This window comes from Papaver somniferum, chromosome 9, assembly GCF_003573695.1.
Source record: "Papaver somniferum cultivar HN1 chromosome 9, ASM357369v1, whole genome shotgun sequence".
In the NCBI taxonomy this organism is placed as follows: Eukaryota; Viridiplantae; Streptophyta; class Magnoliopsida; order Ranunculales; family Papaveraceae; genus Papaver; species Papaver somniferum.
The window spans coordinates 20,297,568-20,316,085 of record NC_039366.1 but is presented as its reverse complement, the minus strand read 5'-3'; the positions used below and the strand labels follow the sequence as shown (position 1 = coordinate 20,316,085).

General features: G+C 35.6%; 1 protein-coding gene, 5 non-coding genes and 1 pseudogene across 6 annotated transcripts; 6 read left to right on the top strand and 1 right to left on the bottom strand.

Annotated features, from left to right (window-relative positions):
- Nucleotides 1-8,198: 8,198 nt before the first annotated feature.
- On the top strand, nt 8,199-8,317 carry LOC113314499. Its single transcript, XR_003342439.1, has one exon. It is a non-coding gene; the product is annotated as a U5 spliceosomal RNA (small nuclear RNA).
- A 1,011-nt stretch (nt 8,318-9,328) lies between these two features.
- Nucleotides 9,329-9,448, top strand: LOC113314497. Its single transcript, XR_003342437.1, has one exon. It is a non-coding gene; the product is annotated as a U5 spliceosomal RNA (small nuclear RNA).
- Nucleotides 9,449-10,346: 898 nt separating this feature from the next.
- Nucleotides 10,347-10,435, bottom strand: LOC113314520 (annotated as a pseudogene).
- A 2,652-nt stretch (nt 10,436-13,087) lies between these two features.
- On the top strand, nt 13,088-13,687 carry LOC113311542. The gene has a single exon (XM_026560369.1). It carries the CDS (start codon nt 13,088-13,090, stop codon nt 13,685-13,687), a length of 600 nt encoding a protein of 199 aa, XP_026416154.1.
- A 2,178-nt stretch (nt 13,688-15,865) lies between these two features.
- Nucleotides 15,866-15,985, top strand: LOC113314490. The gene has a single exon (XR_003342431.1). It is a non-coding gene; the product is annotated as a U5 spliceosomal RNA (small nuclear RNA).
- A 749-nt stretch (nt 15,986-16,734) lies between these two features.
- Nucleotides 16,735-16,924, top strand: LOC113314469. Its single transcript, XR_003342417.1, has one exon. It is a non-coding gene; the product is annotated as a U2 spliceosomal RNA (small nuclear RNA).
- Nucleotides 16,925-17,683: 759 nt separating this feature from the next.
- On the top strand, nt 17,684-17,845 carry LOC113314695. Its single transcript, XR_003342575.1, has one exon. It is a non-coding gene; the product is annotated as a U1 spliceosomal RNA (small nuclear RNA).
- Nucleotides 17,846-18,518: the final 673 nt, after the last annotated feature.

Here is an 18,518-nt window from a genome sequence, read left to right as displayed (position 1 = left end):
ATATCAGTTGGCAATAGTCTAACGTAGCATGCTGTCTCATTGATCAACTTTCAGCATATTATGACTTATGAATGTCTTTATTTTCTTTCGGTCACTTGGTACGTACATAGTGTTTTGTACGATCGTGGTTATCGTATGTATCAACTCCTCAAAAAGTTTATTATTATACTCCCTCTATCTCACTGTTAATTAACCTATTTTGGAATTTTGAGTTAAAATTATCTATGTGAGTGAAAATTGTTTTCAAGAATTAACTTCCAAGAAATGTGTTTGGGTTATGTCTTTTCACCATAAGACACCTAGTCATGAATAGGTGTTATGGAGACTCACCATTGGCCATGGAGAGTCACCTATGGATGAAAAAACATCTTGTAGAGTCACCATTGACTCTATATAAACCCTTCTCTTAGTTTTGTTTTCATAAGTTAAAAACGGGTTTTTACAAGTTTTTGAGAAGAAGAAAAACAAGTTTCCAAGTCATGAGTCAGAGTCATTTAAGAGCACAATAATTGTCAACATTCGCTGGCCTAAAAGTATTGTAGTGCTACTTACTATAAGGCGTGATCGTCGTATCTTGGAAGGCGACATCCGTAGAACCGTGAGCACCGTATGCGGGGATGAATTGTCTTTAAGGAAAGAGGATCACCTCGCCTCGATCAACCAATCCGATAAGTCTTTCTAACTCTCTTATTTGTTAGTATTTTGTTTGTTGCATGAACATGATTTCCGAGAAACCGAAACCGCATATTATTTCCAACAAAAGCTGATTTGTTTAGTAAACTAAGTCAATTAATTATGGGACGGAGGTAGTATCAGATAAGCATATGTTAGTAGGAGTGTGTTACATTCCTTTTGCATCGCTGTGAAAGTCGGAAAAGAAATCAACCAATTTCTTAGTAAGAGTCTTAACGTTCCAAAACATTACTTCCATTTCTCGCATGCAGGTATCCTAGTTACTGCATGGGCCTGACTCCAATGGGCTAGTTCGTTGTTTAATAACACTGCATGAGTCGTGAGATTTCTAAAAAAAGGTCAGAACGATATGCGGACGCATTGTGTGTGTGTGTGCGCGGGAGGGTGGAAGTCGCAGAATTTTGAGTTTATGAAAATAAACTACTCTAGTAACTTCATTGGTGTTTGGGGTTGATATTTACCACCTACATATGAGGAGGAAGCTGCAAAATTTTGAGTTTATGAAAAAAAAAACTACTCTAGACAGCTTTTCAATGTGTTCCAAACTCGACATCATAGTAAACAAAGGTACATCCAGCAAATGAAACTCTTCCGCCGCTAATCCGGCGTTATACTCTGGAAATTTCTGCAAATTAACTACAACTGAAGACTTCGTTTCTAGCATAGTTGTAAGCAACTCCTTTGCTGCTTCCTGCCTAACTTCAAGTTGATCAACCTGCAAAAATCAATTGAAACTGTCAACAAAAACCTACTTAGCTTGAGTTTTTTCTATGTCTACCATCACAAGAATGTACTGTTACATATAAATATGTTCCACTACAAGAATGTACTGTTACATATCAATATGTAATGGTAGATACCACTACATATTGATAAGTAACAGATAGATACTGATATGTAACAGATAGATAGTGGTATACAAGAATGTATTGTTACATATCAATATGTAATGGTAGATACCACTACATATTGATATGTCACAGATAGATATTAATATGCTACTTAGACTACGTACTGATATGCTACTTACCTGTGTGTTTTCTTTGCCCTTTTTCTCTTGTATCTCTTTGACTTTTTGCTCCAAATTATATTTAGCCCAATTTTTAACCTCAGAACGCGGAACTTCAACATCATGGAACTTCAACACTGAAGTTGTTGACAATTCAACCTCAGAGGTGGAATTAGCATGAGTTTGATCTTTCGGTGTTGACAAACCAACTTCAGGAATGTTGACATTAGCATCTGTTTGATCTTCCGGAGAACCTTTTATTTCGTTCTCAACTATTTGGTCCACATTCAACTCTTCATTGGGGTTTCTTGGAGTAGGTGTACATCCCAAGCTAACATAATCTTCCTGGCTGGCTTCTCTCTGCAAAGGGAAAGCTTTCCGGTAAATATCATGCAACATGAACTCAAGCTTTGAAGCGTCAACCGGTTCGCCCTCTTGCTGCATTGTGTTGAATTCACTCCATTTGGAAGATATTGTATTCCTCAAATCATCGTATTTAATCTTCCAATCTTCTCCCCCCAATACTGAGTCCTCTTCTTCTTTCTCTTCTTCCTTCTCTTCTTCCTCTTCTTCTTTCTCTTCTTCCGATTCGGAATTCTCATCTAAACAAAAAGCATCATCATTTGCTTCCTGTTGAATCCTTCTTGAAATACGATTAAGGATTTGTCTTTCTTCGTGTGTTATCTCATCTTTGAAATCAACATGGAACTGGTACAAATCAAATAAATGTAAAAAAGCAACTACATATTAGATATTACCAAAAAAAAACATGTCGTAGTTCTTTCTCTATTAGATACACAGGGAGAACTACATATTGATATGCTAATAACTACATATCAATATGTATCACCACAAATTGATATGCTAATAACTAATACATATTGATATGCTAATATGTAGTAGCATATTGATATGCTAATAACTACTACATATTGATATGCTAATAATTACATATCAATATGTCGAACTACGTGTACTTATCAATATATATTTTTATTATGACAAAATATGTACGGCAAGTTTACCTGATACTCAGAAAGATCAATATCCTTTAGGAACTCAGCACATATCTTTGTATGATTCCACCTAGCCACTCTTGGCACATACATTCCTGCAGGTTCTGTCACTATATCCTCGGGCGCCACCAAATGGGTATGCTCCGCAAACCATGGCTGCAAAATATTGATATGCAGTATTAGATATACTATCAAAATGTAGAAAACACATAAAACAAAAACATTTTGAAGTAGAATAAACAAATAAATAGATTCTTACCAACAAATAAATAGCACAACCATTTGTGCGTTCTACGGATTCCACGTTTTCATTCAGCTCTTTCTCTAAATGAGAATGGATGAGGTCAGGCCATGAAATATTCTTAGCCTTCTCAAGATCAAGAACGAAACCAATATATTTTTCAGTCAAAGCGTTTGCATCACTTGTAGCGAAAAATAATGAAGTGCACATATACAAGCAGATAAGCCTAACAAGATCTTCGGCATCTTCCTCGTCTTCTTCAGAATCTTCATTTGATTGATCACCCACGCTTTGCAGAGACTCTTCATCAGACTTCTTCTTTTTCAGATTAATTGGTGTTCGTTTAAGGATATTCAAGATTGCCTTCACAATCATTGGCCTAGTCACTTTATCACCAGCTTTCATATCAGTAGGAAAAGTCCTTTTGAAAAATTCTGTTTCACGCCATCCACTTTTTTTATTGACTTGTGTAAGCCTATAATCAAGATATTCCCTATTTGGAATTCTCGGCATCCCATAAATAAGTGCCATTTCTTCTGGTGTGGATACTAGCTCATTCGGTTGGCCATGCCTTTTAAAGACAAATCTAAGCTTGTTTGGATCTTGACCCCTAACGTAACAGCGTAACATTTTCGTCATTGCATCTTCAATCTTCAACCAATGTTCCAACTCAAATCTTGTGTACCAGAACATTAGGAACAGGTTACCGAATGATGCTTCAGAAATCATCTTCACAGCTGCACTCACTCAACTCAAGGTTTTCAGTGGACTTCGCAATAGCCTTCTTAGTGGTCCTAATAGTCTTCGCAAGCCCCCACAAGCCCCTGAAACCGCCACGGTATAAACTTCGTGGTTTTCCAGCTCCTTTCTTACGCTTATTAGCACCTACACAATAACAAGAACCAAAAACTATACAGTACATATCAATATGGTATATCAAATATGTAGTTACATCATCAATATGTAGTTGTAATATCTACCAAGTCTTGAAACTACATATTATTAACAGTACATACGAGAATATAAGTATCTACCTCTACATATTGATATGTAATATGTTATGAGAATATAAGTATTTACCTCTACTATTGATATATATAGTAGATACCACTACGTATTATTTTAACTACATATCGATTTGTAATAGTACGTATGGCATATGTATCTGCTTTGATACAGTAAAAATGTAAAAACACTTAATACCAAAAACAAGCACAACAATGCATCATTACATACTCATAAACATATGTTATTAAGGATACATATTATTCATACGCTTTGTTTATATGTAGTTGTACTACATACCTTCTACATTTGCTTTCCCCCTTTTGTTTTTGGTGAAGGAGTAGCAGCTCTCAAGGCAACTGCTTTCTTCCCCTTCTCTTCCCCTACACCATATCAAATATGTAGTTAATGTATCTACCATGAACATGAAACAACTACATATCAAATACCACAACATACTGGTAATTTTATAACTACATACTGATAACTACATATGAACCACAATTTACGGGGGTCGAGGGGGCGCCCCCTCGTTATTAAGAATTATCTTCAGTTTTAACATTACAAACCTTCTTTCAGGAGCGCTTTTGCTTTCCCCCTTTTTTCTTTTCCCTTTCCTTTTGGAGAAGGAGTAGCAGCTCTCAGGACAAGTGCTTTGTCCCCCTTTGCTGGTGGTGAAGGAGTAGCAGCCGTTGTCGCTGTTTTTCCTTTTGCTTTAGTAGTTGCCGCTGCTGTTTTTCTTTTGCTTTTTGCTTCAGGAGCAGCAGCTGCTTTCTTTCCTTTGGTTTTTGCTGTTTTTGTAAACCAAAAGTTTTGTACACATTACATATTACAGGCAGATAATAATATGTAGCACACATATCAATTTGAGATGCTATCATTACATATCAATAACTACAAATTGCAGACAACATATTGATATGTAGTACAGATATAAAACATATGAATCACACACTGCATGTCAAATTACATACACAACAGATGAAAAACATGTAAAACATATGACTCACAGAGATGTTGTGTTTCTATTGAACAAAAAACATATGAATCACACATTGCATGTCAATATGTTGTCTCAAATTACATATAAAAAATATGAAAACATGTATACCAGACACTACATACAAATATCTAGTGATTCCATTGAGCATAGAAACACACGCTGCATGTCAATATGTAAGAGTAAATTGCATATACAACAGTTGAAAACATGTAAAACAAACACTACATACAGAGATGTAGTGATTCTATTGAGCATATGTAGGATATTAGTTGAACATCACTACATATCTACAGTTTTTCATCAACACTACATATTGATATGTATTGCATGTCAATATGAAATTCAACAACAGTTTTCTAAGTATTGCATGTCAATATGAAGTACAAATTAGGCTTTACTTTCTTCTGAATTTTGCTTACCTTCTACCTGAGGAACATTTGTTCTTGACGGAGTACCAACTTTACTCATACTCCTTGTTGTCGGAGATTTAGCAGCAGGGGAGGATTGTGTTGGTGAATCATCAACATTTTTTCTTCTTCTTTTTACCTGGGTTTCTTCTACAATTTCTTATGTAATTGTCCGCTTGATAGTTCTAACCATTTTTTCTCTTCAATTGAATGAATAAAAATTAGGTTTAGGAACTGATGATTTATGTAATTGATTAGGTCAGAAACTGATGATTTTTCTGTAATTAATGATTTCCGAAATCGTTTTTCAGATGAGTTTGATTGAGAAGAAAGAAGAGATAGAAGCGATTGGTAAAGAAGAAATTGAATGTCTAAAGGAGCGGTTCTGTAACTGAAGAAACAAGAGAGAGAGAATCGAAAATGAAACTGAAAATTACTTGTCGATACGATTGCATGTCAATATGAACTGATGATACCATTTTCTCTCTTCAACTGAATGAAATGAAAATTAGGTCTGAAAGTTATGAAAATTAGGTTTTCTGTAATTGTTGTTGATAGATTTTCGATTTCAAATTTCGGTAACTGTTGTTGATGACCTTTATCGATTTCGTTTTCCTGTAACTAATTTCAAATTTCGGTAACTGAATTTCTGCAACTGTTGAAAGAAGGGAGAGAACTGAGAGAGAAGAAAACTGAAAACTGAGTAGAAGAAAAATGAAAAAGGAACTGACATAATCCCGTGTTATGGGTATAAAGGTAATTGCCACTGCTTTTAAACATTTTTGGACCAGCGGATAATTTGTTTATCCCGCTGGACTACACAGTAATCCCGGGTCGGGTTTTTGGACTAAACAGGAAATTCCTCAAATGTAAAAATAGGCAGGATGTAACCAGTTTCATCGTGCCCATTTTCAAATATTTTTTCTTATTTTTAATTTACACGGGATGTATCCAGTTTCATCCTTGCTATTTTTTAAATTTAAGTTAGGGTGAAACCAGTTTCATCCTTACTATTTTTTTTGGCCATTTCACCCAAACTATTTTTTACTCGTCCATTTGAACCGTGATTTAAAAATATTTGGACAAGTGACCCATTTTCCGAAAAAAAAATTAACAGCCCAAACACAAGTGCGCACCACTGAGAGGAAAGTGAAGAAAAAAAGTATTAGAACTTGGAAAGAAATGTGTGTAACAAGACAACTGATAAAGTTTTCTGAAAATGGGTCATTTGTCCAATATTTTTGAATTATAATTCAAATGAACGAGTAAATATTAGTATGGGTGAAATGGACACCAAAAAAATAGCAAGGATGAAACTGGATTCATCCTGACTTAAACTTAAAAAATAACAAGGATGAAACTAGATGCATCCTGATGTAAATTAAAAATAAAAAAAAATATTTGAAAATGGGTAGGATGAAACCGTTTACATCCTTGCTATTTTTACATTTTTATCTATTTAAACAATATCAAAATCTAAATGTCCTTTTCACCCAAAAATTGTTGATTTTGGTCTTTTTAACCCATTTTGTGTGAAGTTTTTGGAGCGCCATCATAAAATGCCGCACTAACATCTCACATAGGCTCGAATTTTGGGCCTCAAATAGTTGCAGCTCGTACAACAGTCCTCTTACGCATGTTTTTCTTTTTTGGAGCCCTTATTCAGATTTCATTCATATGGGCCACGGGAATGAAGTATTTGCCAATTAACTTAATTGTAGTGCTACTGCTAGTGATAGGCCAATTGTGTGAATGATGTCATTTCTAGGGTTGAGCATTTGGCCCGTAATCGGTAGATTTAACCGGGACCAACCGTTCATTTACGGATGGATGTCCGGACCGTTCGTTAATGGGTTGGATACGGATGGAATTTTTGAAATCCAACGGATAACGGATCGGGTCCGGTGCAATCTTGAAAATCCGTTAGACGTCCATATCCGTTAAATTAGGGGCATTTATATAGTTTTAGAAAATAGTATGAAACATTTAGGAATTATTAAGATGTTTGCTTGGGGTGCATATATAGGATATGTAGGTTTTGTAAGGAGTCATTTGTGTCAGCTTATTTTCTTTACTATAAATTTTAACAAAAACAAATCCATTGGATTATCCGCATCCATCCGTGCATCCATTAGATGCAAATCCGTTGGATATGGATTGGATGCGGATGCCAAATTTGAAATTCGTAGTGCAATGGATTGGATGAGGATGAGGCGCAAACCGGTCCATACCGTCCCATGCTCACCCCTAGTCATTTCCTCACAATCGAAAACTCCAGAGTATAGTTAGAATAGGAGGGCCTGTGCCTCTCTGGAAGCAGATTTTTTCGTTGGACGTTCACAATACTATTTATCACAAAGTTGCTTCAAAAAAAAAGTAAATGACCAGATACTTTGAAATCACAATACATAAGCAAAATCATGGAAACTGAGTTTCATTGCTGACTTTGTTACGAATCACACGCATTGTTTTAAAGAAAGAATAACAATGGAGAAACAAATCAAACGCATAGTAAAAAACTAATAATGTGTTTTAGTACATTGTTTTCACATCCCTAAATGTAAGTAAGTGGCAAATGTTTAATCATGTGGATGCATTTAAACTCTCTACACTAGCTATAAAATTTCAGTTGGATCTAGCTAAGACCAACTGTGTAATACTGTTTCAGGGGATGGATCTAGTTAGGGCCACAAGATAACTTGGACTCAAGTCCCATTTGAGCTCTGCAATGAAAAGCGACTAGTCCCACATAGGTTACAAAGTAAAAACTCTACTCAAAATGATTTGTATATAACAAGTTCTTCACGCTTGCTAAAAATTTACGCAGCCGTGTGGTAAGCACAAAGCCAACTATTCTTTCGCCTTTTACTAAAGAATACCGTGTGCTTGCCATATATAAGCGGCATACACCTATTATATTAATTTAATAATTTGTAAGTTTGTTAAAAGACTCGGATTTGTAAGTTTGTTAAAAGACTCGGATATTGTTGATTTTGCAAAACGTTGAGAATGGTTTATACAAGCTTAATTTAGATTCTTATTTTTAACCATAACCTTTGCACCAAGACTAAAAGTATTGGCATAAATCATAGGATTGTGAATAAAGAGTACGTCATCTTTGTTATGGCATAGAAGATTGGGACATATCTCCATTGCAAGGTTAAAGAGGTTAGTGAAAGAGAGTATTTTGCAAACTCTTGATTTCTCTGACTTCGATACTTGTGTAGATTGTATAAATGGAAAACAGACTAACAAGATAAAGAAAATTGCTAGGAGAAGTTCCAACATTTCGGAAATCATTCATACTGATATATGTGAACCGTTTACACCTCCATGTTTGAATGGTCAAAAATGGTTCATCACCTCTATTGATGATCATATAAGATTTTGTATCTCTATCTTCTTAATGATAAAAGTGAAGCATTAAGTGTTTTTTTAAATCATTTAAAGCCTAAGTAGAGAAACAAAATGATGAAGCAATAAATAGTGTAAGATCAAGTAGAGGAGGTGAATATTATGAAAGATACATAGAGAAAAATTGTTGAGGCTAGAAATGCAAGATTTATAGAGGATGGCAACGTCAGTGGGAGTCTTCAAAGAATAGTCATTGAAGAAGTGTGTGATCCAGTAACTACATATGCACATTCTTTAGAATTACCGCTTCGAAACTCTCCACGACTAACGGGGATTTTGAGAGACTCCCTAAAACTCCCTCTCGACTAACGGGTAAAACCCAACTACACTCAACTCCCCACAAATCACTCGAGGACTAACCCCTATTAAATTCTCAGTTTGGAGGGTGTAATTTTGTAGAGCTAAAGGGAAAACGATACAAGCGACTAGTAGTGAATTTAAGTCTCAACTGAGCGACTAGTCCCACATAGGTTACAAAGCACAACTCTACTCAAAATGATTTGTATATAGTTAGTTCTTCACGCTTGCTAAAGACTTATGCAGCCGTGTGGTAAGCACAAAGCGAACTATTATTTCGCCTTTTACTAAAGAATACCGTGTGCTTACCATATATATACGGCAAACGCCTATTTTTGGAGGGTTTCTCTTTTTCAGAGGAACCCAACAATTTTCAAATCCCCAATTTTCAAATCCCCAATTTTCAAATCCCCAAATGTTTTGTTTCCAATCTACCTCCCCAACCTTGGGATAGAGTACTCATCTGGAATTTCAATGTTTCATTTTTAATCTTCCCAAAAAGAGGCAGTGGTTGAGACTTTGGCGATACATTCTCCCCAAAAATTGTAATACTCCCTCTGTTTTTGGAAAATAGATACTTTCACTAGACTTTATGCGCTTTGTGTGGTTTAGCCGATGAGGACTTAGATCTCATACTATTGCAGGCCTTGGGGAAATCATATACAACACCAAATAAATGATCTTCGACCCTTCTTTCAGCCATCGACTGGTGTCATGAACTTCAAATTGACGGGGTTCTTTTTGTGTCAGATAATGCTAACCTTGTAACTGCTATAAATGATAACTCTTGTAGTACCAGATGGGAAGATCAGAATCTTGTTCAAAATTACGTTTTGCTTTTATCTAAGTTTTGTAAATCGGATTGTAAACAAATTGTTATGTCTTGGCAAAGTATTGAACTGGAGCCTGTACCAATTACTCTCAGTCCAAGTGCTGACTTACATCTCCCTGTTAGTAAAAGTAAAAATCTTAAGCAGAATGTTGTATCTGTATCTCCTTGTTAGTAAAAAAGAATAACGAGACTTGCAGGAAAAAGAAAAGTAAAAATCTTAAGCCTGTACCAATTACTCTCAGTCCAAGTGCTGACTTACATCTCCCCGTTAGTAAAAGTAAAAATCTTAAGCAGAATGTTGTATCTTTATCTCCTTGTTAGTAAAAAAAGAATAACGAGACTTGCAGGAAAATCTTAAGCAGAATGTTGTATATGTATCTCCCTGTTAGTAAAAAAGAATAACGAGACTTGCAGGAAAAAGAAAACCAAAAAAATTTGGACCATTTCTTGATTTGTGCGTGTCATCCTTGGGCAGGGGCCATGGACGTCCCAATTTTATCGGATGTCCCCGAAGGGACAAGCTAACTGGGAAGCTCAGACTATTTAAACCGGTCTCTGTTGTGTAATATGAACGCTGTGGGACTAAACGATCCAGTGCCCATCCTTTACAGGTAGTGAAAAATGAAAACGCGCTAGTTGCAGTTTCTGAATTCCTTCTCTTAGGCAGTTAAGTGTTCGAGTCTCTCTAGTGACAACTTTATAGGAAACAATATTTCCAACATTCTTGCCTAAACCTCAACATTCATGGGCATAGATTTGTACTTCTATGCATGGTGATATTTCTTCTTGCCATCACTTAAAATTTGGTACACCACTTTTTTCTTTCTTTGTTTCGACATAGTGTAGGAACTATATACCATGTTTTTTCAACCAAAGCCAGTCATATATCCATTGGTGTTCGAAAGTTCGAAACCTCTTACCCAACGTCTTGATCAATCCTATTGGAGGATGAATGCATATTAATCTCTTTAGAGGTGCCATTGCTCATTAGCAAACTTGAACAAACATTTGTTTTGGTGTTCAAGGAAAAGACAAACACACTGCATAAGGTGGTACACTGTGTTTGGGTTCCTCTGTCAATAATTTAGGTGAAACATGTGTCCAACCATAAAAACAAACTAGGGATGTTTCCCAGTCAGCCATTTCATACGTTTCAAAGTTACTCAAGCTGTGATGTTTGGCTCCAATTTATCCCTTAGAACTGAAATGAACTTCAGCTTGCTATCAGCGACTTGAATCAACAATGGTTAATCATGAAGGATGTAGGTGAAACTCTTAAGCTGGGAGCTAAATAGAGCATCCGGAAGACTAGAAACTCGGTTCTACTTGACAGGATATTAATTTAATTTTTTTCCATGGGGGATTTCCCATCTCAGTTGCTTGCTGCTGGGGTTCTTACCCGTCGCCTCTGCATTGCACTACTTAAAAGGCCTGGCGCACCCCTACCAAAACTAACAAAAAACATTTGAGGCAGTTTAGTCTAGTCATTATGCTGATAAGTCTCAAACCCCAACTTGTCTGCACTTTCAAGTATGAAATCTAAGCATTTTGTACTCCGGTTTTTTGTTATGCTGTGTGTGTAATAGAGTCTCAACCCCCTATAGAAATAGGGTGTGGGGCCGTTCGGCTTTTGTATACAGTTGAATGGGTTTTAATGGTTGAAATTGGCAGCTTCCATATAAAAAATTGACAGCCCAAACATAAGTGCGCAGCACTTGGAGAAAAATGATTGGCATTCGTACATCACTTGCAAAAGGATTGGCTTTTTGGTTTTCATTATTGGTTCTTATCTATTCCGATCAAATCGACAATGACTGGAGGTATGTGATTCTATCTTATTTCCGCATAAAGATTTTTCTAACATTTGACATCAGAGCACAGGCTGCTCTGGTCCTTGTTCGATTTGATAGTACCAATCATGATCTAGGATCATATTTATATGACAGTAAATTTGGTAAATCAAAATTATAACCAAATCATATTTTATAATCACGGTAATCATGGGAAAGCCGTTTGATTTGGATGTATACATGTTTCCGATGATTTTAACTATTAATAGGGTCCACATCTTGCTGAGCGTACCTAGTTAAGATTCTGTTTAATTTGAATTGTTGGAGTAATGTAATGGTTTCCTTAATTACGAGATTTGCATGGTTAAGTTTTTAATGAAGAATATATTCTGATTGCATGAATATTTCGTGGATATTTACAACGTATCAATCATCTTATCTGTTTCCTTAATTGTCTGCCTATTTATCTTTAGGCAATAAAGATTTTGCCACATACTCCGTATTTAAATGCGTTTTGAAACTGTCCTTGAATTAATTAAGGATCAAGATGACTTCACGAACCAATGAATGGGCAATCGGCATATGTTGTTTTCTTAATTATCTCATGCATATATATATAAGGATCCCGTGCATATATTTAAGGATTGAAGATGGTGCATATTTAAGATTGTGCGTGTGCAGTGCATGTATGATGACTCATGAGATAGCACGTAACAGATGAGATATGATAGGGTACTCTATATCTCATACGTATATTTAGGAATTATTGTTTTCATAATTATCTCTTGTTTGTCCAGCATATCCTAGAATTTCTCACTAATGCTCCATTCAGCCTGTTTCAAATTATTGGAATTGTGTAGTAATCGTATATAATGATATGCATAACAAACGACAGTTTCCATGTAGTGCCGGAGATATTTTAGGTTGTTTGATTAAGGATTAATTGCCTTTTAATTATTGTAAAATATTTTGAGTTAATCAGTTCAATTTATAAGATCAGCCACAACACCTTGTAGATTTAAAGCTTTAAATTAATGCAAATAACCATAAATGATATAGACCATGACCCACAGGGAAGTTTTCGGGTGTTATTTGGGATATGATTTTTAAATGAAATATTATATTGAAAATTTCTCAATAACCACAAGTGAAAGATGTTTTAAATTTGATATTTTAAATTTATTAGTCATATCATACGGCATCATATATATATATACATGTCATTTGTATGTATGATATATTGTGTTGTTGTAACTTTTACCCACAGGAGGGTTACAATAACTTAAAGTTTTTAAACTAGATTAGTAAACATTGGTTGAATTTCTAGACTTTGTTTGTTTTATTAATTAATTGTGAGCATATTTAGTATTATTTGTAGCTATGCAATCTGCTTTTCTGAATGATTCATCTTCTCGTATCCCAATATTGAATAGTGACAATTATAAGGAATGGAAGGAGAAAATTCTCTTGTATTTAGGATGCATGGATCTTGATTTAGCAATCCATGAGGAAGAACCACCAATTGCTATCGCAATCGGTACTCAGGCTGAGAAAGCAACATATGAACGGTGGGAGAGATCCAATTGTCTAAGTTTGATGCTTATCAAGTCTCACATTAATAAGAGTATCAGAGGTTCAATTCCTGAACATGACAACGTGAGGGACTATCTTCAAGCTATTGAAGAACAATTTGCTACTTCTGACAAGGTCCTAGCAGGCACCTTAATGCAAAAATTGTCATCAATGAGGTACAATGGGACTTCCGGTGTACGTGAACACATTATGGAGATGGGAGATATTTCTTCTCAACTTGGGGCTTTAGAAGTGGAAATTTCAGAATATTTTCTTGTTCATTTAGTAATCATTTCCCTACCATCTCAATTTGTGCAATTCAAAATCTCTTACAACGCACAAAAGGAAAAATGGTCTATGAATGAATTATTGACTACGTGTGTTCAAGAGGAAGGAAGGTTGAAGTAGGAGAATCTAGAGAGTGCCCATCTAGTTTCTCAGGGAAAAGGACAAGGGGAGAAAGGGGAAAGTTCTTCCCAGAAAGAGAAGAACAATAACTTGGTGGTGAACAAGACCAACTTAAAGAAACCCATTAAGTATTTCTTCTGCAAAAAGAAAGGCCACGTGAAGAAAGATTGCCTCAAGTATAAAGCATGGTTTGAAAATAAAGGTAATCTCATCATTTCATTAGTATGTTTTGAATCCAATATGATTGATTATCACAATACTCGGAGGATTGATTCTGGTTTTACAATTCACATTGCCAATACTATGCAGTGCTTCCTCAGCCAAAGGAAACCGACAAACAGTGAATTTTGTATCTATTCTGGAAACAAGATTCCTTCTACTGTAAAAGTTATTGGAGCTATTGGAGCCTATATACTTATCCTTGACTTTGTTTTTCGTTTGGATTTGAAAAATAACCTTTTACATTACTTTGTTTTCTAGAAACCTTATTTGTATCTCAAGACTTGTGTTTTCTTGGTTTTAAATTTAATTTAATAATTTGTAAGTTTTTTAAAAGACTCGGATGTTGTTGATTTTGCAAAACGTTGAGAATGGTTTATAGAAGCTTAATTTAGATTCTGATTTTTAACCATAACCTTTGCACCACGACTAAAAGTATTGGCATAAATCATAGTATTGTGAATAAAGAGTACGTCATCTTTGTTATGGCATAGAAGATTGGGACATATCTCCATTGCAAGGTTAAAGAGGTTAGTGAAAGAGAGTATTTTGCAAACTCTTGATTTCTCTGACTTCGGTACTTGTGTAGACTGTATAAATGGAAAACAGACTAACAAGATAAAGAAAATTGCTAGGAGAAGTTCCAACATTTCGGAAATCATTCATACCGATATATGTGAACCGTTTACACCTCCATGTTTGAATGGTCAAAAATGGTTCATCACCTCTATTGATGATCATATAAGATTTTGTATCTCTATCTTCTTAATGATAAAAGTGAAGCATTAAGTGTTTTTTAAATCATTTAAAGCCGAAGTAGAGAAACAAAATGATGAAGCAATAAATAGTGTAAGATCAAGTAGAGGAGGTGAATATTATGAAAGATACATAGACAAAAATTGATGAGGCTAGAAATGCAAGATTTATAGAGGATGGCAACATCAGTGGGAGTCTTCAAAGAATAGTCATTGAAGAAGTGTGTGATCCAGTAACTACATATGCACATTCTTTAGAATTACCGCTTCGAATGACATTCCACGAAATGTCATACAAGAAGAAGTGGTGATTCAAGAACTGTCTCTTTAGAAGATCTTCAATATCAAGGAAATTTGCAATGTCCTCATACTATAAAGTGTATTTTCAAAAATGTGTCTATGACATCGGAGATGATGAAGTTGCATTTTCATAAGATGTTAATAGTGCAAACAAGTGTTAACTTTAATGTCAACTATGATGATAGAGTTGTAGCTATATGGTTACAATTTTTTTTTATCACAGGGCTAAGAACTTTGGATTCTATTTTTAAGCCGGTAACGTTGTACTGTGATAATTTAGCTGCAGGTTTTCTACTCCAACATCAAGAAAAGTGGGAGTAAGAATTAGCATATCGATATCAAGTAGCTTTTGTTAGAAAATGTGTCAAGTTAAATCACGTGACTAAGGAGCACATTAACACATAATTTATGCTTGTAGATCCATTGACAAAAGGATTATATCCTCGGTTGTATGGGGATCTTGAAAAAAAAAAAGTAAATGACCAGATACTTTGAAATCACAATACATAAGCAAAATCATGGAACCTGAGTTTCATTGCTGACTTTGTTACGAATCACACACACTGTTTTAAAGAAAGAATAACAATGGAGAAACAAATCAAACGCATAGTAAAAAACTAACAATGCGTTTTAGTACATTGTTTTCACATCCCTAAATGTAAGTAAGTGGCAAATGTTTAATCATGTGGATGCATTTAAACTCTCTACACTAGCTATAACTAAGATCAACTGTGTAAAACTGTTTCAGGGGATGGATCTAGTTAGGGCCACAAGATAACTTGGACTCAAGTCCCATATGAGATCTGCAATGAAAAGCGACTAGTCCCACATAGGTTACAAAGTAAAAACTCTACTCAAAATGATTTGTATATAACAACTTCTTCACGCTTGCTAAAAATGTACGCAGTCGTGTGGTAAGCACAAAGCGAACTATTCTTTCGCCTTTTACTAAAGAATACCGTGTGCTTGCCATATATAAGCGGCATACGCCTATTTTTGGAGGGTTTCTCTTTTTTAGAGGAACCCAAAAATTCTCAAATCCAAATGTTTAGTTTCGAATCTACCTCCCCAACCTTGGTCCATAGAGTACTCAGCTGGAATTTCACTGTTTCATTTTTGATATTCCAGAACTGAGGCAGTGGTTGAATTTTCCCCAAAAATTGAAATATTATTCTAGACTTTATGCAACACCAAACAAACGATTCTATGCAACAAGATGTTGGATTAGTACAACTACAACAGTGAGCCAAGTAGACTTCAACCCTTCTTTCAGCCATCGACTGGTGTCATGAACTTCAAATAGACGGGGTTCTTTTTGTGTCAGATAATGCTAACCTTGTAACTGCTATAAATGATAACTCTTGTAGTACCAGATGGGAAGATCAGAATCTTGTTCAAAATTACGTTTTGCTTTTATCTAAGTTTTGTAAATCAGATTGTAAACAAATTGTTATGTCTTGGCAAAGTATTGAACTGGAGCCTGTACCAATTACTCTCAGTCCAAGTGCTGACTTACATCTCCCTGTTAGTAAAAGTAAAAATCTTAAGCAGAATGTTGTATCTGTATCTCCTTGTTAGTAAAAAGGAATAACGAGACTTGCAGGAAAAAGAAAAGTAAAAATCTTAAGCTTGTACCAATTACTCTCAGTCCAAGTGCTGACTTACATCTCCCTGTTAGTAAAAGTAAAAAATCTTAAGCAGAATGTTGTATCTTTATCTCCTTGTTAGTAAAAAAGAATGCTATAAAACCGGAATTGCGAGAGCAGAACAAGCATACCTTTCTCGGCCTTTTGGCTAAAATCAAGTGTAGTATCTGTTCTTATCAGTTTAACATCTGATATGTGAGCCATCGGCTCACACGATATTAAATTGATTTTTTTCATGGGGGAGTTCACATCACAGCTGGGGTGGGCTGGCGCACCCCACCAAATCTGAGATAAACAGTTACTGTATTTGAACGCCTCATTTCTTAAACTTGTCTAAGCATTTTTGTTTCCAGTTTTTGCTCAGCAGCATTATCATCTCGATTACAATTTTTTGTCTGTATGAAATTCATTCTATCTTTTGATAGTTGCACTATTATTCCAATTTAGCAATTCAATGAAAACAGGGCAACAAAGAAATTGAAACGAACTAAACAACCAACATGGCATCCTCTGACCTTTAAAGAAAAAAATAGTTTGTTCAAATGATAATTAATGCGAATTTACGGCCTACAGTTTGGAAACTTTACATGGCCAACAGTCGTATTATAGCTAAATGGATTATGCCGTAGGTTTCTTATATCAAATTATCTGTAGGGAATCATCTTGATTTTTGTTCAGAGGCATCAATGCATCGTGCAGAACGAAATCCTGGCAGATCTCGTCCCTATAACGCATAAGCAGAGAACATGTCTGATGGATTGATGACAAGGAATTGCATAGTCAACTACTTGATCAAATTTGTTTTCAATCCCATTCTAATTTTGTTCATACCAGGTAGCAATGTTACAGACCCTGCCGTTCCAGCCTTCCAGGCTCAGTATCAAACACCAAAAAGTTTCCGAATGTAAAACTTAGAACCATTAATGCAGTTATACTGCAACAAATTCTGAAAACTGCACTTTCCAGGGACCATAAAAGATGTAAAATGAAAGGTAATAGTAGTCCCACATTTGTTGGATAACAGAAAGATAGAGAATACAGTCCTATAAGAGAAGCTTGGAATGCAACGTAAAACCATACTTACCTGGACGGGGTCTATGATTGATCAAGAAGGATCATGGCCTAGGTTAGTGACTTCCATTGCACTTTGGAAGGGCGCTCGCCTAAGATCTCCCCATTGAGGGAGAGTCTACGTCATAATTTGTTCCTGAGGGAGAACGCGTCCGCGCGGCCCCTGCCAATTTCACAAACCCAAAACTTCTCAGTGTGCACCTGATAAACTTTTCCAGCTGTTTTCAGAAAGCCATTTTGCATTCCTGACATATGGTTTATTAATTAAAATGAATATCCACTTGAAATGCCACTGAATTAGATTTTCAAGTACTCATTTTTCCATGGCATTCTACAGCCAAATCGATCTCTGAAGTGAGTCTTGTAATTTGTAAACCCAATAGCAAGTTAAACATGATTCCAGCCTTGGCATCTCTGGGGTGAGTCCTGTAATTTTTAAATCCAGTAGCTAGTTAAATATGATTCCAACCTTGCGAATAGGTGAAGAAGGACTTGGCTAGAAAAGTAGCCTTGCATTTTGAAAACTTCCGGGCAGCACATTAGGGGTTGATCCGAGGCTTGTAGTCAAGTTCAAAGCTGAAACTGTGATAGACAATGTATTTATTCAGCAAAAGTACTTTACTGAGAAATGCTATCATCAAAATTTGCGCGCATTCATGCATCAGGATTCTACCTGCACTCGATGATTCCTGAGACTCAAATCTTCTCGTACCTGAATTCTTCTAGCTCTATCACTTTATTGTAATTTCCACTTGGGTATTTAATAATATGGTGGGGAAACTTAATAGCAGTGCTAGTGATAGGCCAATTCTGTGAATGATGTCAAAACACAAATTATCA

Excerpts from the sequence above, each read along its gene's own strand:
- LOC113311542 (XM_026560369.1), top strand. The coding sequence starts at position 13,088 with ATGCAATCTGCTTTTCTGAATGATTCATCTTCTCGTATCCCAATATTG.